The 24796-nt window shown below is 39.9% G+C and overlaps 1 protein-coding gene and 1 pseudogene across 11 annotated transcripts in view; one reads left to right on the top strand and one right to left on the bottom strand.

Moving 5' to 3' along the window:
• The window catches only part of CDC14A (cell division cycle 14A), a 187344-nt gene that overhangs the window by 48644 nt on the left and 113904 nt on the right, over positions 1-24796 (top strand). For all 11 annotated transcript variants that reach the window (XR_003523313.1, XM_027613260.1, XM_027613272.1 and 8 more), the window contains one exon: positions 22321-22400. Coding sequence is in view for 10 of the 11 variants with exons in the window: in XM_027613260.1 (XP_027469061.1) it covers positions 22321-22400 (80 nt within the window). In the remaining variant the exon portion in view is untranslated. The remainder of the gene's footprint in view (positions 1-22320; positions 22401-24796) is intronic.
• On the bottom strand, positions 6208-6305 carry LOC113917802 (annotated as a pseudogene).

Here is a 24796-nt window from a genome sequence, read left to right on the forward strand (position 1 = left end):
GCGATACTCAGATGGTTGTTAATCTGTTGATTGCTTAGGATAAATCACTGGAAGGTAAGGTATGAGATTTTTTTTTTTTGGAGGTTGTTATTAAAGGAAGAAACTGTCCGAACCAAGCAGATTTCTCATTTTTGAGAAGTGTATTCAGGCATTCTTTAGTTCAGTAAATATTTATTTAGCTCAGATGAGCTTGACCCAGTGACCCAGCGCTGTGGTGGGCTCTGGGGAATATAAAAAGATGAAAAAGAGGAAAAAGAATGAATGCCTGGCTTAAAATGGGGGACAGATAAGTAATAAAAAATTGAGAAAAATGTGCAATAGGTGCCAAATTGGACAAATATAAATTGACAAGTGTTTTTCCAGCCCTTATTCATGAGGCCTTGTTCTGCGAGTTGAGAATGCTAAGGTGAATAACTCTGTGCCTTCTGGGGAGGGTGTTTGGGGACCAGGGTCAAACCTGAGGGGAGGGAGGGATCAATGATGACCAACCCCAGTAGGTCAAGTTTGTGAAGGAATATTGAGGGGGTGGTGGGAGAGAACAGCATGGAGGGCAAGATGTTTCCTTGGGGGGGGGGGTTGGGAAATGATTAAATATATTTTAAATATCTAGTTTGAAAAGGGGATGATTCAGTGAATTTAATTAAAAACAGTTTTTTAAATTAAAAAAGTGGCATAACCACATTATAGAAGAAAAGTAGGAAAATTCTCCTGCAGTGACATCATTCTAAACCTGAATATTCACTGAAGTATAATTGCAACATAGTTTTATCAGCCTTTTTTCACTTGGCCTCCATATGTTTTGCCTTTTTGCTACTTAGATGACTAAATAATATTCCATTTAGAGGGCATACCATTGTTTGTTTAACATTTTAGATGCCTTTGCAACATTTTCTTATAGTGTGACAAATATCGTTTGACATTATAAATATTTCTTTTTGTGGATTTTTGTCTTTAGATCACCAGAAGTGGGATTAATAGATTTTAACAATGTAAGCATTTTAAAAAAAGATTTATTTATTTGAGAGAGAGAGAGAGTACGTGTGCACATGGAGGGAAAGAGCCGAGAGAGAGAGAGAATCTCGGGCAGACTCCCCACTGAGTGTGGAGTCCAGTGCTGGACTCCATCCCATGACCCTTAGATCATGACCTGAGCCAAAATCAAGAGTCAGACGTTTAACCCATTGAGCCACCCAGGTGCCCCTAAGCATTTTTTAGGTTCTTGGAGCAGGTTAACATACTTAAGCCAGTTTGTACTAAATTTGGCATTATGTGAAATAAATCTCCTGTGTCATATACCTTTGCATATTGGGTAGAGACATTAAAAATCTAGAAATCTAATTAGTGAAAATGATACCTCGTTGTTTTACTAATCATTTTTTGATTATTAATAAGATTTATTATTCCTATATTTATTTGTAGGTTTTTTAACTTTTGACTAGTTGGTGTCCTGTATTTGGACCATTAAAAGTTGAAAAGTGGGTGCCTGGGTGGCTCAGTTGGTTAAGCGACTGCCTTCGGCTCAGGTCATGATCCTGGAGTCCCGGGATCGAGTCCCGCGTCGGGCTTCCTGCTCAGCGGGGAGTCTGCTTCTCCCTCTGACCCTCTTCCCTCTCGTGCTTTCCATCTGTCATTCTCTCTCTCTCAAATAAATAAAATCTTTAAAAAAAAAAAAGTTGAAAAGTATCAGTTTCTTCTTTCCTTTTAAGAAAAGAATTCGGGGCACCTGGGTGGCTCAGTCAGTTAGGCGTCTCCCTTCAGCTCGGGTCATGATCCCAGGGTTCTGGGATTGAGCCCTGCATCGGGCTCCCTGCTCAGCGGGAAGCCTGCTTCTCCCTCTCCCACTCCCCCTGCTTGTGTTCCCTCTCTCGCTGTCTCTCTCTCTGTCAAATAAATAAATAAAATCTTAAAAAAAAAAGAAAAGAATTAATTTCGGGGCTCCTGGGTGGCTCAGTCAGTTAAGTGTCCGACTGTTGATTTTGGCTCAGGTCATGATCTAGGGGATCATGAGATCGAAGGAGCTCTGAGTTGGGCTCTGCACTCAGCAGGGAGTCTGCTTGAGATTCTCTCTCTCCCTCTCCCTCTGCCCCTCCCCGCCCCACACTTGCTCTCTCTCAAATAAATAAATAGATCTTAAAAAAAAAAGGAAAGAAGTCATTTCCCTAAATCTAATTTGTATCAATAGATGTAGACCTCTAGAAATCACACCCATCAGTCCAAGTTTCTGTAAGAAATTAAGAAGTCCATAAACTTTAAATTCTGTTACGTTTCCAAATGCTATGTTAATAAGTACTTACATATATCTGAATACAAAGGAACTGCTGAAAATGGATCTATTGATTATTCAACACCTAGTGGTCTACTGAATATACAGAAAATTATATTCAGGATGGTATTATTTAAAAGTGGTTCATGTATATGTGCTTAAACTACTGAAAAGTGGTAATCTAGACCAACTAACTCTGAATTTGTTTTTGTTTTTATCGTTTGGGACAAACATGTTAGTTTCCTTAATCTCTAATTCACAATTCATCTGTAAGTTGCAATTTCAGAACTGCTTTAACTTGTCATCAAAAAGCTAAAAAAGTTTTTAGATAACACATGTTATCTAAAAACATAGGTGAAATCATCAAGAAAAATGTTGGTTCAGAATAATAAAGACATTTACCTTAAATATTTATTGAAACAGTAGTAAAAAGGATGTCAGCTACTAGTGTTCTGTCAACCTCTGTGGCTTATCTAACAGATAGCGTTTGCTTCTTCTGCGTATGGAAATTGTGGAGAGGAAGGGAGGTGTGGCACAAGACTGGGGCAGGGCAGTTTCCTGTTTTGCAGTTCCTTCCTATTACAGCTTGATAGGCAAGAATGCTTTTGTGATATTGCCTTTAAATGGGCCAGACAGGCTTTTATCCCTGTAGGCTTATATTTTTGGTGGTTTTAAAAACAGGTGAGGCTCCTTAAGGTCACACAGCATTTTCAATTTCAAACTCCTTGAATGTGGAAATTCCGTTAGTCTTTAGCATCTAGGAGGAGCAATATTATCTTTTATTCAAGCCTCCCTCCCCTTTGCGTATGACAATTAGCTGTGGGCTAGGAAAATCAGCTGTTTGCTTTTCTTTGGTGAAAGGTGTGTTTCTCAAGTTTAACTGAATAAATCTTTTCAGTATTTTTTTTTCTATTCTCCTTTTGGCATCCTGATAACAAACTTCCTCTATGCTATAAATAAGCTCACAAATTTATATACACATATGTACACACACAACACACATACATACACATGCACACACTGTATTTAGTACTATAAATTTAAGTGCTGATACATTATGCTTACAGCACAAATTTTTGAATCTTAGTAGTCTTGAAAAGACATACTGTCTCTGTGACAAAGCTTATGTCCATTTGTTTCACTTATATATTGAATTAAAGGGATATACTTTTTCACTGCTTGGAATTGTGTATTTACTTGTTTATTATCTTTCCCTTTAAGGGAAAGAACTGTGTTTTGTTCCTCACAATAGCTCCAGCATGTAGAACAGTGTAGGACATATCCTAAGTGCTCAGTAAATATTTGTGGCACGAATGGCTGAATGTTTAATAAATAAATATTAATAACATTGATATAAACATTGATAAATAAAAGTTAATCTTCCACAATTCTTGGAAGTTTAATATGGAATAATTTAAAAGCTGTAGTACTTGAAAATAAATTTTGAAGTCAAGACTAATTGTAAAAGTAATAATAAGAGGGGTGCCTGGGTGGTTCAGTCGTTAAGTGTCTGCCTTCAGCTCAGGTCATGATCCCAGGGTCCTGGGATTGAGCCCCACATCGGGCTCCCTGCTTGATGGGAAGCCTGCTTCTCCCTCTTCCACTCCCCCTGCTTGTGTTACCTCTCTCACTGTCTCTCTCTCTCTATCAAATAAATAAAATCTTTAAAAAGAAAGATTTAAAAAATAATAGCAAGAATCATAGTGTCTTGAGGTACTAATTTCTACTTTTAAAGTTACTGAGTAAGACAAAATGTTTTATATAACTCTCTGCAGTTTTAGAACTGAAATGTAATTTCAGTTGTTTGTAATTTCAGTCTGTTAATATGTACAAGCATTTGAAATCAGTATTATGGATGAGAGTCTTAATTTTGGCCTCAGAATTTTTTGTTTTTCTCAGTAGGGGAAAAACCTTATTTATACATTATACATTCATTGCTAACAAATGTCAGTAATTTTTTTTAACAGCTGTCCTTGCAATTTTATAATTTTCAGTAAGAAGTAACCCAAAAGCTTAAAGGAAGAATACTAGAAAACTTTTTAATCAGAGTTGGATCTTTAAAAATTTTAACTGGATGCATTTTTTTATGGAAAAAAAATTAAAAAGAGGTACCAGAGGCCTTGAAGAGATTGCCCGTTATCAGAGTGTCACTTGAAATGTATTTGTAATGCCTGATGTGAGTAGCAGGTAATCTGCCCATCTGGGTTAGTCTGCAGTTAGCACGTTGTTATATATGTTTGCCTGGGCCTCACCTGGCAATTATGTTTCGGAGCCGTCTCTGTTCAGTTTTATACGAATATCTGGACAGAACAGACTCGCATTTAGATGTATCCCTAGTGAAGCACTATAAGTTCCTACTCAATGAGATATTTATGAGAATATATACAGAATTATATATATATACTAGAATATATGCATAATATATACCTCCGGAGGTAATACATCCAAGTTTTATGCAAAATGAAGTTATTTGGCTGCTAAATAACTGCCATGGTGATTTCCACCATGGTAAAAATCGATATTGAATCCATTTGATTGTATTTATTGTGTTTATTTTTTCGCTATTTATTGTGTATTGTGTCTATTGTCTAAAAATAAACGTATGTGAATTCAGAAAAGTAGACTCACTTTTGCAGAACCCTTAAGGTACCTCTACAAGAAATTCACTGGGAAAAACTCTGCTGCAGTCCTGCTTTCTCATGTTTCAGTTGGAGAATCTGAGCCCAGAGAGACCAAGTACCTTGCCCAAGGTCAAATTCGGTTAGTGAGAGGCTAGAACCCAAATCCCCAAGTTCCTAGTTGGAGCTTCATCCATTCACAGCATATAACTGAGCAGTGCTAGTCTTGGAATAATACTACATCTAAACCAGAATATTCTGCAGAAGATTCAAAATCACATGTAGTGTGGAAGGGCAGAGTTTTCCAGTTACAAAGCAGTGTTTCATTCACTCATGCAGTTTCTTTTCCAGGTAGCATCTGAGATTTAATTCTGGCTAAGGGGGCTAACACCCCAAATACCTTTATGTACCAGCCAGATGCAGTGGCAATTTTGCTCACACTTGCTTTGGTGATGTCCGTGGTTGGCTTAGAGTAGGTCTGAGTGTCAGAAGTGATAGGAGAACAGGAGAACTAAGGAATGACATGAAGCAGTTTAGACCAGATCTCAAGACAGGGCTTTCCAAGCTTCTTTCACTATAAACCACAGTAAGAACCATATTTCACACTGCCCCTTTGTACACACACATACACACACACACACACACCATTCACATGTATAACTGAAACAAAATGTTCATGAAACAATTCTTCCTTTACAATGGGTGAGGTATACTGACATTTTATATTCTGCCCTATTTTATGAAAAAAAATCTTTACCCTATTAAACTGATTTTGCTACTCAGTAATGGGTAGTTACCTGCAGTTTGCAAAACGCAGCCATTGCAGAATCTGCTTACTATGCTTCGATCTGAAATGTATTTGCATATTTTTTAGGGTATCAGTTTTGGCATGGAATACACGGGGGATTGTTTGGCCCGTCTGGGTTAGCCCATGATTAAACATGAACAACCTAAGGAAAATGGAAAGTGTTCTGAACTCTTCAAAAAGCTCCTCTGTCTAAATATCAAGATGTCCAGCTGGCCTCCACATGATATTGATTCAGTTGATACTTGATGGCTGGGAAAAGCTGAGTTTGTTTTAAGACCTCAAGTAATGCAATCTGTCTTTTCTTATCTCACTTTCCTTTGAATCACTATGTTTCCCTCAAGCTCCTATGCATCCCCTTCTTCCTGGCAGCCAAAATGTACGTTTATTCACTTGTGATAACCTTGAATGAGAGAAGCCTGTGCTTGGGTCAGCACTGGGGGGCCTGGGGAGCCAGCGCTGAGCTGGTTTCTGGGTCTGTTATGGGACTGCCTCGTCCAGTGTAGTTTCTATATTCATGCTGATGGTACATGATGCCCTATGCACTTTGTGACATCTAATCTTAAACTGATAAGAACAGATACTACACTCGATCTTAGCCAAAAGGCTGAGAAGTGATGTGTGACATCTAATCTTAAACCTTAGGTTTATAAGAGTTTTTGAATGCATAATTTTAATCTATGTAAGTTTCATTTCACGAAATCTCTTCTGTTTGATATAGTGAGTAAAATAGTAGCCTTTTCCCCATTGTGGACAGTGAATTGAAATAAAAAGCCCTCTCCATATGTATTTTCTGACATTTTAAATAAAGGAGGAGCTAACTGGAGCTCCTGGTGAGGTTGCTATGTGTTGAGTTATTCCTAAGACCTTTAGTGCCCAAAACATGGTGACTGCGTGAGTAAACTTAGCCATGCCCATGTCAGCTACTAGGTTCCTCTGTTAGCGCCACTCTGCCCTATGTGTCTTTCTTAGTTCTCTTCTTTATTGCTCCTCTGTCCCAGCTTTGCGTCCCCTGTGCCCACCCCCTCACCCCCCATGACAAATGCTTGTAGGGCCCCTGAGTTTTCATTATGGAAAACCAAGCTTTTATGATGAGGACTGAAAGCCAGGGGATGTAGTTAGCAAATTCACAGTTAATCAAAGTGAATAGTGGGACTAGGAAGGTGTTACCTCAGTCTGAAAGAACTGTTTGGAGTTGCTGCAGTACCACAGAACATTATTGAATAGGCGAGTAACATTCGTGGTTCATAGTTTCAAATTAATGAGTAGACAGACAAGCCTTTCCATGTGAAGATACGTACCGTGTGATGAATCAGACATTACATTTGTGTTGAGCGGTGGTGTGTGAATCATTTAGTGGGGCTTGCTTTGGGAAATTTCTAAGTAATAAGAGAAAACCACAATTCCCTTCTCAGAGAAACCTTTCCTGATGTTTTCTCCATAATACACACCCATGCACACATTGTATTTAGTACTATAAATTTAAATGCTGATACATTATGCTTACAGCACAAATTTTTGAATCTTAGTAGCCTTGAAAAGACATACTTTCTCTGTGACAAAGCTTATGTCCATTTGTTTCACTTATATATTGAATTAAAGGGATGTACTTTTTCACTGCTTGGAATTGTATATTTACTCGTTTATTTTGTCATTTCTTACTATTTGACCCAGGCCATGGCTTAATGCTAGCTTTTTTTTTTTTTTTTTACCTTGTCTTACAGTTGATTATGTGCAGTATCAACTACTAGAATAAGCTCCTTGCAATCACTTGCTTTGCCATCTCTCTCCCACTAGAGTGAGCTCCTTGAGGGAAGGGATGACTCTTCCTGTGTTTGTATCCCCAGTGCCTAGCATAGTGCCTACCTCTTGTTTTAAGGAATAGAGGAATGAATGAGGTAAGAGACAGCCCTAGAGGGGATTCAGATTTCCAATGGTGACTGATCTCATGTTAATAGTTTGTTTGAAATGATGCAGATGGACTACATACCTGGGGTCTACATCACACCACTCCTACCCCCAGCTCCTGGCCTTGACTTCTGTCACCGGGATCTCAGCTGCAAAGCTTTAATTTGAAATCAACTGCTTGTTAAAAGCTATGGGAATGGACCCATCCTGTACAAAGAATTGATGGATATGCTGTAACTCTTCTAATAGCATCTTCTATTGTCTGCCTTGGAGTTGGGGACACATAAAATCCCACTAGTTGAATGTGATAAAATATTTCTGTTCCCTTCAGAAATGTCTGGAATTTTGAGAAAATTCTCAGTGTCTGCCAGTGAGTAGTAGTTTTGGCAGGAAGCTACATCTTTTACCTGGAGCCACATTTTAAGTTTTCTTCTTTTCCTGGAAACACATCTGTGAAATAATGGAAAGAGTGACAAAATGGGATTAAAACAGTTTCTAAAATCATTTTTGTTTGCTTGTTTCCAAGTCAGATGTATGAATTAAAAACCAACCACATCCACTTTTAGGATATCCTGGCATTGGGCTATGCCATTATTAGCACAGAGTTAAAAAAAATATATTAGATACTACATTTTATACATGTGTACTCACTGATGACAATATTTTCCTTCTGAATTCATGGAAGAGGAAGTCAGATTTAAGTTGTTGATTAAGATCCTTCTATTACAATAAGGAGTTTTGGGATTGACCCAGAATGTGGGCCACTAGACTCTGTATAAGCTCTATTTTACTTTTCTAAAGGAATATTGATTGACCTAGATCTGAAGTTAAGTACAAAGACTGCAGGATGGGATTCTGGCTTTTACCGTATCTACCATAGCAATTCAGAGAATAATTTCTCCTCTGAAGAATTAATCGCTCCAGTGGAGCTGTTTACAGTACAGTGATTCTGCCCTAAGTTACAGAAGCAGACAGATCTGAGAGAGAGGTCCTCTCTTTGCCCTGCCTGCCCATCCCTACCCTTCGCTGCTCCTCCTCCCTACTGCGCTAGGAAACCCAAAGAAATGAAGGAACTTGACCCAAGAGGCAGAACAGGGAGGACCCAGAACCCCTCTACTTTTAGCATTCCAGTCTTTCTTCCTCTGTTAGTTAGCAGTCCCCAGCTTATTGAGACGCCCAGAGTCTTGGTTAGCGCCACTGTGTGAAATAACAAGTTACCCGTTTTCTTACACTTTGCCCTTGGCTTCCTTTGTGGCTCTTACCCATCTACCACTCCTAGTTATCTCTGCGTAGCTCTCCTTCATCTTTGTATTTTCCCTGCTCCTTCCACCTCTTTCTGCTCCCACCGTTTCTGATCACTTCTCCCCTGTTGCTTTGTTTCCTTCCTTTCCCTGCTCCTTTCTTCATTGGCTCCTATGTAGAATAGCAGTATTGTCATACTTTGAGTTTTTTGGTTACATGTCACAGAATCTGGCTCTGACTTGCTCACACTTAAAACTTGAATTTTTATGATTTTCCTAGTAGCTTAGTCGAAAGAGGGAAGTAGGGGGCCCCTGTAGCCTTTATTGTTTAATAAGCACTGTTTATTCATCTTAACGGGAAAGTCTTTCCCTCTCCCGTTCTGTCTGGCTCCTTTATTCTTTCTGTTGTTGGAACAAATAATTATTGAGCAGCTGTGCCGGATGCCCTTCTAGGCTCTGAAGGATCTAGCAATGGACAAGAGAGATAAAATCCTTGTATTGATAAAACCCTCATGGAGCTTGTGTTCTGCTGTGGGACAGTGACCCTGTGGTAATAGGATAGGGACTGGCTGGCTGCTTCAGATGGGGAGTTCAGAGAATCCCTCTCGGAGGTGATGACCGTTAAGCTGATAAAGAAGAAGAACATTTTAGGCAGAGGGAATAGCATGTAGAAAGCCTTTCAGGGTGGGAATGACCTGGGTATGACCGAGGATCCAAGAGAAAGCCAAGGTGGCCGGAACACAGAGGGCAAAGGGGCTGAGGTCTCCACCAGGGCTCTTGTATGAGAGGAAGAGTTTGGATTTTAGTCTCCATGAGGGAAGTTGTTGGAGAGTTGAAATGATCTGTTTTGTACTGAGAAAGGGTTTTATTTTTTTTTTAAAGATTTTATTTATTTATTTGACAGAAAGAGAGAGAGAGAAAGAGAGCATAAGCAGGGGAACAGCAGAGGGAGAGGGAGAAGCAGGCTCCGCACTGAGCAAGGAGCCCAATGCAGGGCTCCATCCCAGGACCCTGGGATCATGACCTGAACAGAGGGCAGACGCTTAACCGACTGAGCCACCCAGGTGCCCCTGAAAAAGACTTTTAAAACTCATCTTTTAGAACTCTGCTTAAGGCTCTCCATGGTACCGTTTAGCTCTGGGTTTCAGATTTCTCTTATGCTACCATGCCATAAGGGTCTGATTATTTACATGTCTGCCTTCCCTACTGTCCTCATTTTTGCATCCCTAAAATATAGCTCAGTCCCTACTAGAAGACGTGAATGAAGAGGTAGATTTGTCACATGGGTTGTCAAGGACATAGGCAAAGCCTTTTGTTGTGCCCTTGGAATTTCACAGAGAATGTTGGCTTCCTTATCATCTATCACTTAAAGCTAATGAAATAATATGTATATGTAGTTCTGTGATATAATTCAGGTATTTAGCCTTATTATAACAGCGGTTCTAAACCATGATTTTGTTTCAGAAATACCCGCGGGCCAGACCTCTCATAATCTGGTGAATCAGAATCTCAGGGGGGTGGAAATCAGGTTATCGATCTCTTAAAACAACTTTGAAGGTTTTTTTCTGAGGCATAATTGAAGTTGGGGATCCCCTGGCTTCTTTTTTTTTTTTAAGATTTAATTTATTTATTTGACAGAGAGAGAGAGCAAGAGCAGGAACACAAGCAGGGGGAGTGGGAGAGGGAGAAGCAGGCTTCCCGCTGAGCAGGGAGCCCAATGTGGGGCTCGATCCCAGGACCCTGGGATCATGACCTGAGCCAAAGGCAGACACTTGACTGAGCCAACCAGGCGTCCCCCCCGGCTTCTCTTAGAAGATATGAAGTAATGTCGAAGGGCTACTCCCGAGGCTAGGAATATATTTGACTTTTTCTTGGTGTTATCTATGGTGCCTGGTACCAGTAATTCTTTACTGAATGAAAAAATGAATCACCTGTATGTAAAACTGTGGCAAATTCTCTGCTCATCTCCTTTTCCTTTCTTCTTCCTTGTTTTTCTTACTACAAGTATATCTGTCCTCGAGTCTTGCTGCTGATCAAGACAGGGTGAGAAATCACTGACCAGGGTGAAGTGGGGGGATGACTTTCTGGAAGTAGTGAGGTTTAGCTACAGCAGTGAGCTGGAACAGGAGGGAAATTTCCAGTAGCTGCAGGGAAGGTGGATAGACTTCCTATATGTTATATATATTGGCTATGCATGCAATAGATCTGTTGGTTGGATTTTTTTTTTAAGATTTTATTTATTTATTTATCTGACAGAGAGAGACACAGCGAGAGAGGGAACACAAGCAGGGGGAGTGGGAGAGGGAGAAGCGGGCTTCCCGCCGAGCAGGGAGCCCGATGCAGGGAGCCCGATGATGCAGGGCTCTATCTGAGGACCCTGGTATCATGACCTGAGCTGAAGGCAGACGCTTAACGACTGAGCCACCCAGGCGCCCCTGTTGTTGGATTTAAGTTACTTTTATTTAAGGTGGAATTGTCTTCACTTGTTTCAGTTGTACTGTTTGTGGAATTAATAAACTTTTAGGGAACATGGTTACTTCTTTAAAAAATCTATACAGATTTCAGAATGATTCATTCCATTATGTTCCTGAAGGACAGTTCTGTCATGTGGCATATTTTTGAACAGGTCGGGCTAATGCACAGTGAAATGGCCCTGGAATGTTTTCTGCAAACACCTGACTGATGGGCAAAGCTCTTGTTTCTCCTGCTTTCTCTAAGCAACAAATCTTTGTAAATACTGGAAAAGAACAACCAGTTCCTTGTTTGTGTTCATTGTTGGTTTTCTATTCTTGAGTCAATTCAAAGAACAGTAGCTTACAAGTTACTATGAGATTCTAGATCTGAGATTTAGTTCACATGCTATGTGGATTCTGTCTTAGAAGTTTGGATAACGTCTCACCTACAAACGTCTTCAATTTGGAAAAGGATAAGATGACTATATTCGAAAAGGCTTCTTTTTTTGTTCCTCAGGTGCTTGTTCTAGTTGCTAAAATGAATACATTTAATTGTCTGGTCTACCTCCTTCCTCTGCCTAAGCTGCTGTAAGTTGCTGTAAGTTCAGAGACAGCAAGTCATACTTTGGTCATATTGCTTTCCCACCCTGGTTGGGTTCCATTCCTGGAGAGTTTGGCAGTCTGTGTTTGTCCAGAAAGTTTCTGACCTTTCTCATCCACATTTCTTCCCAATTATCTCCCTTTGCTTACAGCAAGAAAATCTTTCTCCTCTCGTATTTGTCACGCCTCCTTTTGCCTCTGATTTGGACTCAGTCCTAATCATAATGCCAAATATGGAGGAAAGCTCTGCATTTTGAAGTGGAATTAGATGTATTAAAGTACCAATCCAAACATTTGAAATAATTCACAGTTCACTTTAAAGTCATCCTAAACATGTGCATTGGTTTCCTCGTGTTTTTATTTTTCTAATCTAGGCTTTCCTCAAGTATTCTTAGCATTGAGGGAAGAGAATTTAAAAAGTAAACATGCCTCTTTAAGTATTTTGTTTTAGTTTTTAGTTTTTGAAATCATGTTTTCCACCATATTTTATTTTAGATATATGATTTTAATGATAAAGTGGACTCTATAATCATTTTTGGACTAGCCTAAGAGACTGACAACCATAAGATTTTAACTTTGGGAAACTATTTCCAAAGATCTAAATATTAGCCTTTACAAATACACTTTTAGAATATAATTCATCTGCAAATTAAAGACATTCTATAATTGGTTATAGGCGTTAAGAGAATTCAAACACTGATGCTTGGTCTGTTGTGGACCTGTCATCTGCATCTTCATCATAAAGGAAGTTACGGTCTTCGCCTTCTAAGCTCGATCAAATTCAGTCCTTGGCTTAAAGAACACGCCACTTTTTTTTTTTTTTTTTTTGCTTTTCTTTCTTAATTTGAGAGGTTTTTTGAAATAAAATTCATACTATATCCAGAAGTAATCAGGGAAACTCAGCATGAGGAATTTTTGACATGGAACCATTCCATTTGAGAGTATTATTCAAGTAATGTTCTGGAGTGAGTCTGTTTTTGTGTTTCATATAGAGACTGGCTTCTGACGATGAATGATGGATGATGTACAGGGTTATGTTTACCTGTGTGTCGTAATATAACAGCATTATACTCTTGTGTGAGACTAGGGACTCAGGTTTTCTTGGGACCAAACATTTTTTCCTTTTCCCCCTTAAAAGGGGCTCTTTAGACGTCTGCGTGCTGAGAACATTAGCTTAGTGTTTCCTTGGTTTGCTTTAATAAGGGGCTGTGCTAGTTCAGTGAGATACAAGCAGCTCGGCAGTGTCTGTGCTGGAACGTGAGCTCTCTCCAGGCAGGAAAAGCCTGAAGTGTTACTGAGACACAGCTAGCAAGAGATGTGTATTCGTCTGGGCTGTAGCTGTCAGTTCTGGAAGAATATCTTTGCAGGCTGCTAGAATTCTGGTTCCTGTCAAAGTCGACGGGGAGACACATAGGGCCAATGTTGTCTACACTTTTCCTAAATTGCCTATCAAAGAGCTGCTACTGGTTTCACTCTCTTCACGCCCATGAGAGGCAGAGATAGTATTTCTATTCTAAATGAGTTCTCAAATAAATAAAGTCCACTGTGTATCAAATCTCAAATCCAAATTAAAATGTAAAGAGATGTTACTTGAGAATATTTCAGAGCAAACATCAGCTCAGCCAAAGAGTACAGTCATTGCTAAACCTTGTTCTCATAAGGATATCAGATGAGTGTTAAGTATTTTTAGGGCAGAAATAAGCAATGTGGATGGAGGCCTGGCATCAGATTCTGCCTGACTTCTGGACTTAGTGTGGCCTCCATATTTATTCAGCAAATGCATTGTCTTTGCGGGCCTCATACTCTGTGACTTACAATAGACTCAAAACTGGAAGAACAGGGAGAACAACTTACCTTCCTTTATAATGTGTTAAAGACAAGGTGCATCCATTCTTGTTTTAATTAGACTAGTACAATAGATTTAAAATAGAATAAAATACAGGCTGTTTTAAATATTCAGTTGCATTTCTGGTTTGCAATCAGACTTAACTATCTAATTTGTAAGGGATCGTTTAACACTGAATATTTTTATTTCCATAAACAATGAGAACAAAAGTAGAATCAGTGTGCATTTGAGGAATGTTTGGCTTTTTTCTTTTCTTTTTTTTTTAAGTTTTAAAGCTGAATGTAGGTATTGTTTTCTCAGTCATTGGTTATAATGAAAGGAAATGATTAAGAAGAGAAATGTTGCTAAAAAGAGTAAAATAAACATTTTGTTTGTGCTTGCATACGGCAGTTAAACTTAATGCTGTCATCAGGAAAAAGCAGTTTATAAAGTGCCCTGACACTTAAGAAGTCTGAGAACCAAAGTGTTGGGAGCCAAGGAAGAGACTTTAGAAGTTTTATGTTTCAACTCTTTGCCTGAGTTTCTCACCACCTAGTGTGTTTTTGTAGATGTTCATTCGATGGACTTTGGTGGCTCATTCTTTGCTGGTTACTGGTAATGCTTTCTTCTCCTAAAAATAAACCTAGCCTAGTGTTCTTACTCTTTTGTTCATGAGAAGCTCACATAAGGAAAAATGAATACAACATCAATTCTCTTCTGGTGTACTTTGTTGGGAAAAGATGTGGACCACCTCAAGGATCTTCTGATATTTTGACAATGGATTGGATAAAACGGGGTCTACAGCATTTATCTTATGATTGTTGATTCTAAGGCACCAGGAGACTCAGGGGACATTTGAAGAGGCAGAACTGAGAGTAGGATCAACATCTGTACTTTCAAATGAGTGGGTTGAATTAAATGATGGTCTGTATGTTACGGTTTTGGTATATAGCAGTCATGGGAGACGTTTACAACCTCATGTTTTGATGTTTACACACATAGACAGGCTTTAGGACTCAGGTGTCAGAAATAACAGTTGTGGATCCAGATTCACGTGGATTCAGGTGGTGAAAAGGAGAAAAGAAATATTTTGGGACCAAAGTTTATCTCCTTTCTGTGGTCCCTTGCTATAGAAGAGCTGTGTGCTTGATACAAATCTGAGCATTTTACATATAATATTAATTCATTACATCTTCCCTCTACAGTCTTAGGAGGCAGTTACAGTTCTTATCCCTACCCCACAGGTAAGAAAATGGAGGCACAGAGAGTTAATGTAATACGGCTCATACATGAAAGAGGCTGGATTGGAATCTAGGCAGCTTGGCTGCGGTCTTGGGGTGCCGAACCACTGCACTCCGTCACCCGCGCTCTAGATAGACGATCCGTGTCCTGTGACCACATCACACTTGTTCTCACATAAAATGCCCTCTTTCCCTCCACTCTTTGTTCATGCATCCATCAACCATTTTTTTGAGTATGCTCCCCGTGCAAGGCAGTGTTGAGTCCTGCAGATAGAGAAGAGGCAAACATCCTGCTCGACTTATAGTCTAGCCAGGGAGACAGACTAAAATCACCCCAGAAGACAAACTTGGGTAAGAATTTGAAGGAGAAAGGCAGGGCGCTTTGAGAACAGAGGGAGGGGCCTGATCTCATCAGGTTGGGGAAGAAGGCTGCCCCACCAGAGTGGCTTAGAGCTGTGGTCCCAAAGGAAGGGAGGAGGTAGCCATCTAAATGCGGCCATGTTGCAAGGAAGGCTTGAGTCGAGTCTGGTTCCTTCGTGGACTGTACCCCAGCCCTACTTACAGCCCTTGTTGTCAGCAATTTTAAACTCCTTCACCAGGTTGCAGAATTTCCCCGTGTCTCGGTGTGTATGCACGTTCCCCTGCAAAACTGTAAGCATTAAATACATACACATTGATCTTTGGTGACTTGTGTTCTGTTCTACCTCCTGCTTCCTGCCTTTTACTGGGTGTGGGGAGTGGCAGAGGGTAGATTCCGAACAGACACAGGGGAAGTGAGACAGTGAATGTCTGGGTCAGGCAGTATCCCTTGGCTCTTGAAATACTTAGTATAAGCTAAAGCAAGTCATCTGAGCTAGAGCTCTTATTTGTACAATCAGTCTCTATTTTACCTTCTTTTTAGAAGAATTGACTACACCTAGTTTGATGCTCTCAAATAACTGGGCTCTGAAAGTTAATTTCACTAGCTCCCTTGGGCATTATCACTAAAATTGTAGTGACACATTTAGAAAGTCTCATTCACTTAATTATTATTTAAGCTAAATTAACTCTCTAGGGTGGATGCACTTGTAGTACCTTACACGTTTAAAGCAGTTATCCACTAACATATGTTTCTAGAGCATCTATCTGATAGGAGGCATTGTAAGGCTTATAAAGGTATAAAAACAGTAAAAACATGTTTACTGCACTTAAGGAGCTTTATACTTCAGTATAATGGAAAATAATTACGACAGAGCTGTCAGGAGCCCATCAGGAAGTGGTTAGGAGTGCTGTGGGGAGCCAGACTGCCTGACTCCACCACACCCTAGCTGTGTGACCTTGAGCCACTGATTCTCAGCATTTCATGTATAAATGGAAATGGGTTAATAATGGAACCGTCTTCAGGGTGATTGTGAGGATTATTAAGCCAAATTATGTCAAGTGCTTAGAATAGCACCTGGCACATAGTAAGCACCCTATAACTTTTTTTATTATTATCATCATTATCATGGTCATTATCATTCTTATAGTTGAGTCTAAGGAGTAGGGGAAGGGTTTCTGAGCTTAAGAAAAAACACATGGCGGAGGTGGTAGTCAAGTTAAGTCTAATGAAATAGGAAGAATTTTAATAGCAGAGATGGTGTGGAGTATTCCAGAAGAAACTTCAGATGAAGGTGTCAGGTATGCTTAGGGAATGGTGAGGAGTCCAGACTAGCGGTAGGGGTTCATTTAAGCAGCAATGAGAAATTCACCTGGAGAGATCATTTGGCACCTTGTCTTGGTGAAGGGTGGGCAGTCTGGCTGGGGTTTTTGAGCAGGACTGAGACTCTCAGAGTCCTGTTCCAGAATTGCTGGAGTAGGCAGAAGTGGAGGCAGAGAGAAACCGTGTTAGTGTGAGTGTGGTGATAGGGGTTTGAAATAAGGTGATGATATAGTCATGAAAGAAAGGTCAAATGCAGATTCACCGGAAAACTAAAAGCAGTTTAAGATTCGGGGCCTTTAACATGGTTGGGCCTCTCTCTCTCAAGGTCGTTGGAGGGACCCCAAGTAGTGGCTTTATAAAATTTGAGAAGATATTTGTATACTTTTCTTTTTTTTTAAATCCTTTATTTTATTTATTTATTTTTTAAAGATTTTATTTATTTTTTTGAGAGAGAGAGAATGAGAGATAGAGAGCACGAGAGGGAAGAGGGTCAGAGGGAGAAGCAGACTCCCTGCTGAGCAGGGAGCCCGATGCGGGACTCGATCCCGGGACTCCAGGATCATGACCTGAGCCGAAGGCAGTCACTTAACCAACTGAGCCACCCAGGCGCCCTGTATACTTTTCTTTCTCTCCCCAGATGTCCTGTTTCAGCACCTCAGGCTGTAGAGGCTATAGAGAAAGAATCAGTCTGGGTATTGACTGGGTGAGGATGGACACAATGAAGGAGAGAGGCCAGAGTCACCGGTGGCTTTGGAGATTGAGTTTGGCTGACTGGGAGGAACCCCGGATGACAGACACAGGGGGATGATGGGAGAAACCAGTGAGGGTGCAGTGCTTTCAAACCAAGCAGGTGCTCTGCACTGGTTAGCTGTACCAGGGAAAGAAACATTGTCTTATTACCTCTGCCCACCCTTGTCCTCAATTGCTGTCTTGCAAGTGTGATAATTTTAAGTTATATGGGGCTTGGGAAAGGGGCCCATGCATGACTGTTAATTTAGTGGAATAGAATCCAAAGCACATATCACACAGAGGGACATCTCTGTAACGTCCCCATTTAGCACTCTGTATATGCTAGAACTACCTGTCTGAAAATTTTAAGGAAAATTTCTCTTTTGGTTTAAGTCTTCAATATTTGGTAAGTTTTAGGGCTTCTAGACTGTTTTTAAGTTATAACATCTGTTTTCTGGAAACTTCTATTTTGAAGAAATTTAATTGACTCAGTAACGGTCAGAATGCTAGTCCACAGCTATCATGTCGGTGTTCTGGTGGTGGCACCTGACTGGGAAAGGCTGTTCTCAGCATCTGTTTTCTCTTTTATAAACAAGCAAAATAGTAAACAAATAACAGGAAATCAAATGCCACAATTAAAGAATACTCTCTCAGATGACCAAATCAAATCCTCAAGAGTATTTCCATTTTACAGATCACAGAAAATAAATATAATTAAAATAGGGGCACAGGTTTCATCTTTAGATATATATGGGATGTGTGTATGTGTTGCATTTTATAATAAGTCTTTTTTGGAGAAATAATAGCCCCTAAAAACACAGCTAAAAACATACTTAGAACTGAGGCAAATGTCCCCAGAGAAAGACCATCAGCCAATTTGTGACTCAAAGTCTGGTGTAGCCCTTCTATATTAAGCCATTTGTTGTTTGAAGAATCACCTTTTATGTATCAGAGAGATTAAATGATCTGAGTAGAGAAATATCATTGTAAATTCCAAAATGCTTCTGAAATTTATGCATATTATTTCTCGACAGGCTTTAAAGATTTAATGACCATAGGATTTAGTAAAAAGAAATGATTTAGAAGTATTTTTGGATTAATTTAAAGAGGATTTTATTTAACTTCCCAGGTTGATCTGCTGTTCTTCTATAAAATTAGCCCAAACTTGATATTTTGAAGCATTGTTTCTCAATGTGTGGTGTGCACAAACCTTTGAATATTTTTAAATTATGTATTTTAATATTCATTTATGTCTAGACTCTACATAGCAAATGATACTGGTTTTCTGTTAATAGCAATGATATAAAACACTTTAGAATAAATTGATTTAAAAGGGTGTGTCTGTTTAAAGAAAATAGTAATACATGGTGCTACCTGTGGTGGTGGAAGTTGGGAAAGTTGACGCATTAAAGTGTGGGAAACATTGGCTTATTGGTAAATCATATAAATTATGCTATCTTATAGTACTATAGTACTGTAGTACTATAACTTCAGTGATGTTGTTAAACAAAAACCTCACAGCCATTGGTTATTTATTTATTTATTTATTTATTTTAGAATGCTGGCTCTTTAAGACTCTTTTAGTAAAGAAATTGAGAGAGTTATTTGGGTCCTTGGTACCTGGCATTAAAGTTAATTAAGCAAAAACACAATCACTTTAATTGGTTGGCTTCTAGTAAATTAAAAATGCGGGGCACCTGGGTGCCTCAGTCATTGGGCATCTGCCTTCGGCTCAGGTCATGATCCTAGGGTCCTGGGATTGAGCCCCGCATTGGGTTCCCTGGTCCGCGGGAAGCCTGCTTCTCCTTCTCCCACTACCCCTGTTTGTGTTCCCTCTCTCACTGTGTCTCTCTCTGTCAAATAAATAAATAAAATCTTAAAAAAAAAAACGCATGGGCGCCTGGCTGGCTCAGTTGGTTAAGCGACTGCCTTCGGCTCAGGTCATGGTCCTGGAGTCCCGGGATCGAGTCCCACATCGGGCTTCCTGCTCGGCAGGGAGTCTGCTTCTCCCTCTGACCCTCCCCCCTCTCACGTGCTCTCTCTCTCAAATAAATAAATCTTAAAAAAAAAAACAAAAAAAAACCGCATTATGTCCAGTGCCGTTCTATTGAGAAGTTTCGAGGACTTCCTGACAAGAGTAGTGCACTCTGATAAAAGGTAATGCATGTCCTCACTCCTCCAGGGGTAACTTAGCATGATACATACACCAAGCACTAGGCAGCAGGCTTTTGTTAAATTTTACCTGTCAAAAGTTTGGGAAGATTCTTTCAGTTTGAGTTTATCTATGCTAATATCTAGTGAGGAAAGTAGACAGCATTTTTTCCCCTGGGAAGCAGAAAAGGAAAATAAAAATATTTAGAAGATGCTTTGAAATTAATTTTATTCAGAAAATATTTTTAGAGATATTAGAATATCTGGCAACAAATTTTTGATATTAAATTTGGTTTTAGTTTTATTTTTTTAAAAAATTTTTTATTCATTTCAGAGAGAGAGAGATCACACGTACCTGTGAGTCAGAGAGCATGAGCAGGGGGAGGGGAGGAGGCAGAGGGAGAAGCAGGCTTCCCGCTGAGCCAGGACCCCAATGCGGGGCTCGATCCCAGGACCCTGGGATCATGACCTGAGCCGAAGGCAGACGCTTAATGACTGAGCCACCCAGGTGCCCCTAAATTTGGTATTTTAATGACTCTAGCATGCATACATACAGTAATGCACTCATTTATTACATTTCACCGATCATCAGGTTGTAAAAGGGCATTGTATTTACCTGCCCCCGGACCCTTCCTGGAATTTATATGGCCTCTGCTGGGTTTCACTTTGCACTTATTAATAATTTAGCACTGGGATAAAAATAAAAACAGACTCTCATCTTACAGTGTGAGAACATGGGTCATGTGTGCTAAGTCATGCAGGTAAGATGAGTAGCTAAACCCTGTGGGGTATCCAGTCTAAAGAAGGATTTCGTGTGGACTGTTGCCTCTCCTGCAGAATGGTGCCTCGAAATTAAAGGGAATTAATGTAATTGCTCCTGAGGAGGGAAATGTAGTTTTGCTTTTCAAAGGTCGTTGTCTGAGCTTTAATTACGCCATCCAAACACAGAAGGCTTTTACAGCAGCTTTCCCTTTTAGCAGAGGTAGTCAACTTTCCAGGAGTGCTGCATCTTTAGGCTTGAGAAATCACCGCATTATAACTGACTCTATAGGGTATAATCTACACATTAAGGCCCAGCAAAATCCTGTTTTCATATTGGTTACTCAAAAGAGGCTTTAAAGCTAGGGTTGGTTTAAGTGGATTTTTCTGATTATTTGAGCTACAACTAGAGCTGTGATTCTCCCTTTGTAAAATCAGTGACTCACGCCTAGATCATTCTTTGATGGTGGTTTCATTTTCTGGGCTGTTTTTGTTTCACATTCGATTGGCTTTGGTTGGTGTGTGCCCTATCAGACCGTCAGGCTTACTTGTCAAATGAATATAGAGCTTTCTTTTAAACGCTGGAAGCCTCTTTTATGTATTTATTTTAGTTTCCTTTCTTTAGAGAAGACAGAATTAAGGTGTTTTCTAGTCCTGAAAATGTTAATGATTAAAAATGCATGTAATATATTGCTAGTGGGATAGCTTAAAACTCAAAGGAAATTTGTAAGTAATAGAGGAAGTCCCTGCTTTTTAAGAATTGAGACCCTGCCACTCTTGCTGAAATGCACAGGGTTTTGAAATAATGCCATTAATTCTAGGTAGAGAGGATCATTGGGAATAAAATTTGATTCAAACTGTAGAGGGAAATGTCCTCAGCTCAAAGTTAAGATATTAAATCACACTTAGGATAAAATTGGAGTCTGCCTATGGTTTGTATTGCTCTGCACTATTTGGCCACCACTTGGTTCTCCTTCCTGTGTTCTAGCCGCACTGAGGATCTCTCTGTCCAATCATCAAGCTCTTTACCTCAGCAAGGATGGTGCCCTCGGTATTCCTGCTGCCCGGCAAGCCCTTCCTTCTCTTCCTTGCTTTTCCATGGCCTGTCCCCTGCAGATCTTACCCTCCCTTACCAGGGAGCCCTCCCTGTGCCTTCCTTCAAGTAGCCCCTTTCTATTCTCTTTCCAGAGCCCTGTTTATTTCCTTTTTAGCACCTATCTCAGACTGTATTTATTTTGTTAACTATTGTCTTTGCCCCATAATGTAAATTCTGTTAAGAGAGGTACCAGTACCTGGCACATATTATATAGTCAATATGCTGATTAAGTTGTTTACTGGTTTTAAGAGCTCTTTTTTGTTTCTTTACGATTAGTTTATCATGCTGGGCCAGAGGGATTTAAGTATCCTCAATATCAACAGTCAAGCCAGTGTGTTTTCTAGTGCTCTTTTTAAAAAAAATTATTTTTGAATATTTTTATTTATTTATTTGAGAGAGAGAGAGAAGAAACCCAAGAAGACTGCACTGAGCATGGAGCCCGATGTGGGGCTTGATCCCACAACCCTAGACCACAACCCCAGCCGAAACCAAGAGTTGGGCGCTTGACCAACTGAGCCACTGAGGTGCCCCTCTAGCGCTCTTACCTGCATTCATTTTCAGTTTTGTTGTGATTTATTTTACTGTACTTTATTTTATTGTGCTGTGAGTGCGCAGTACAATAATGGAAGTGGAATTGTTCTGCTCCCAAAAGGGAAAACTCTGCCATTGTATCTGTTCAGTGTGCCTTGTAAACAGCCCTGGATGGCCTCTTTATGGATCTGCCATCTGTCTCTAAGCTCTTACCCATTTCTAAGCCAAAGGCTGCGGCTTAGCTTCAAGCTGAAAAGGAAATTTTGGCAGCTTGGTTGCTGTCTTTTAAAGGTTAGCATTATCACCATGACTGACAGTTGTCAAAGTGGAAAAAGGGAAATGCAAATTTGGTGAGTAATTAAATTGGTTTTGTGTCATTCTTTGGTGGTGTTCTAAATGTTGCTATTTATCTGTCTTAGGTAATCTATTTAAAGAAGACACCAGAAGAAGCCTACAGAGCACTCCTGTCTGGCTCAAACCCCCCCTATCTTCCGTTCAGGTATAACTCTTGTGAGACTTGGGCTAATAGCACTTGGCTAGACAGCTGCTGCTGTAGAGTTGGATTGCTGTGTTTTTAATTGTCTTAAGACTGTGACCATGATGTTATACAGAATTAAATGAGATGGTAGCTTTTATTATTTTATTTTTGCTGAGTTCTTTTCCTCCTATCTAGTAAGAATAAAATAGCTTTTTCCTTTTAGGAATTAATTTTCTCCTTGAATTCTTTCTGTGTCATGACCTTTCAGCACAAAGAGTGCCTGATTTATGAGCTAATAAACATGTCAAGATTTGATTTGTTAGATTTCAGTACTCTACATCATTGATTCATCCATTCAGTCTTTCATTTCATGAGCATGAGTGAGCTCTGACTGAATGAATGTGGGGGCTGGGGATAGAGAGTAAGACCCTCAAAGTACCTTCTCAGAGACACATGTTCGATGGGGACCCGAAATGACCTGTTTAGCACATGAATCTAGCTTATATCTTGAGGAAGGCTGTTTCTCATTACAGTGTTAGAAAATACTTTTTAAGTATCAGCTGAAGAAGGTTTTTTAAAAATTTCAGGTAAACTTGAGCTTGTTTAAAAAATGGAAGGGAACATATAGCCAAACTCCTATAATGGTCATTTCTGATAGAATTATGAAAGATTCTAACAGTTTTATTTTTGCTTTTTGTTTATTTGTGTGTCCAAATCTACAAACATCTGTAATTCTTTTTTTTTAAAGATTTTGTTTATTTGAGAGAGTGAGCAAGAGAGCACAAGCTGGGGGAGGGGCAGAGGGAGAGGGAGAGGGAGAAGCAAGCTTCCCGTGGAGCAGGGAGCCTGACATGGGGCTCGATCCCAGGACCCTGAGACCATGACCTGAGCCGAAGGCAGGTGCTTAATGGACTGAGCCACCCAGGTGCCCCAGCATATGTATTTCTTATTGCTGTTAATCTCATAATTACCGACAATAATGAAAGAAAGGAAGAGCAAAGATTGAGGAGGCCTCTTTGTCTGTCTTCCTTACTCTCCTGTAAACTCACAGAGGGCAGGTCTTGGTGCCTGACACTTAAAAGTGATTTTAGCAAATATTTGAATGAATAAATCAAGACTAAATCCCTTCAGATCCAAGGGGTTCCCATTTCTGTTTCTCAGGCCATAGGAGGGAGCATTAATTAGGCACAGGGTGGGTGTCAAGGTCGGGAGGAGGAATGGGGGAGATACTGCCTAATGTGCTTGATCTGCTTGATCTGTTTGATAGTCTCAGGAAGTCAGAGGAAAGTAGTGAGAGGAAAATATCCTCCAGTGATCTAGGGGATGAACTAATTAGCTACTGAAGGGCGGATAAAAAGTGACAGATTATGTATAGAAGCATTTTAACATGGAGACAAAGCTTGTTTTTTCCTTCCACTCCTAATGGCTTCTATAATTTGAAAGCCCTTTGTAAAATACAATTCTAATTTTTAGAGAAGGGTAATTATTTTAGTCAGTGTGGGCTATTGTAACAAAGTAGCATAGACTACTACCAGTGGCTTATAAACAACAGAAATTTATTTCTCAGTTCTAGAGGCCGGATCAGGGTGGTCATATTCTGGTGAGGGCTCTCTTCAGGGATGCAGACTGCTAACTTGTATCCTCACATGGTAGAATGAAGGAGAAAAAGATCTCTGGGGTACCTTTTTTTTTTTTTTTTAAGATTTTATTCATTTATTTGAGATAGAGAGAAAGAGTGGAATGAGGGGGAGAGGGAGAAGCAGACTGCCCGCTGAGCAGGGAGCTTGACGTGGGGCTTGATCCCAGGACCCCAGGATCATGACCTGAGCCGAAGGCAGACGCTTAACCCACTGAGCCACCCAGGCGCCTCATGGGGTGCCTTATAAGGGCACTAATCCCATCTTGAGGGCCTCACCCTCATGACCTAATCACCTCCCAAAGGTTGCATCTCCTCTAATATCACCTTGGGGGTAAAGATTTCAACATGTGCATTTTGGGGGGATACCAACACTCAGTCCATTGCAGTAATAATGAAAATATTAATCACTCTACTAAGTTCTAAGCCTAGTGGTTAAGAATATATGCCTTGGAGGCAGAGACACTGGGTTTGAAGGTTCATTCTGCTTTTTACTACCTGTAGAAAGGATAAGCAACTGGAGCAAGTTACTTCTACTCTCTGAGCCTCTGTTTCCTTTTCTGTAAAATGGCTTCAGGCTGTCCTGGGAATTAAGTGAAGTAATGCGTTTATCATTATGTCTGGCACAGTAGCTGGCTTTTGTTTTTCTCCATGTTGTTAGTACGATTACTATTATTAATAAGAACTAAGGATTTTCCACATGGATATAAATATGAATAGAAAGTATTTCTTCTAATGATCACACCTAGTTGGGGCAGGCAGATCTCTAGGCACATTAATT

This window comes from Zalophus californianus, chromosome 4, assembly GCF_009762305.2.
Source record: "Zalophus californianus isolate mZalCal1 chromosome 4, mZalCal1.pri.v2, whole genome shotgun sequence".
NCBI classification, from domain to species: domain Eukaryota; kingdom Metazoa; phylum Chordata; class Mammalia; order Carnivora; family Otariidae; genus Zalophus; species Zalophus californianus.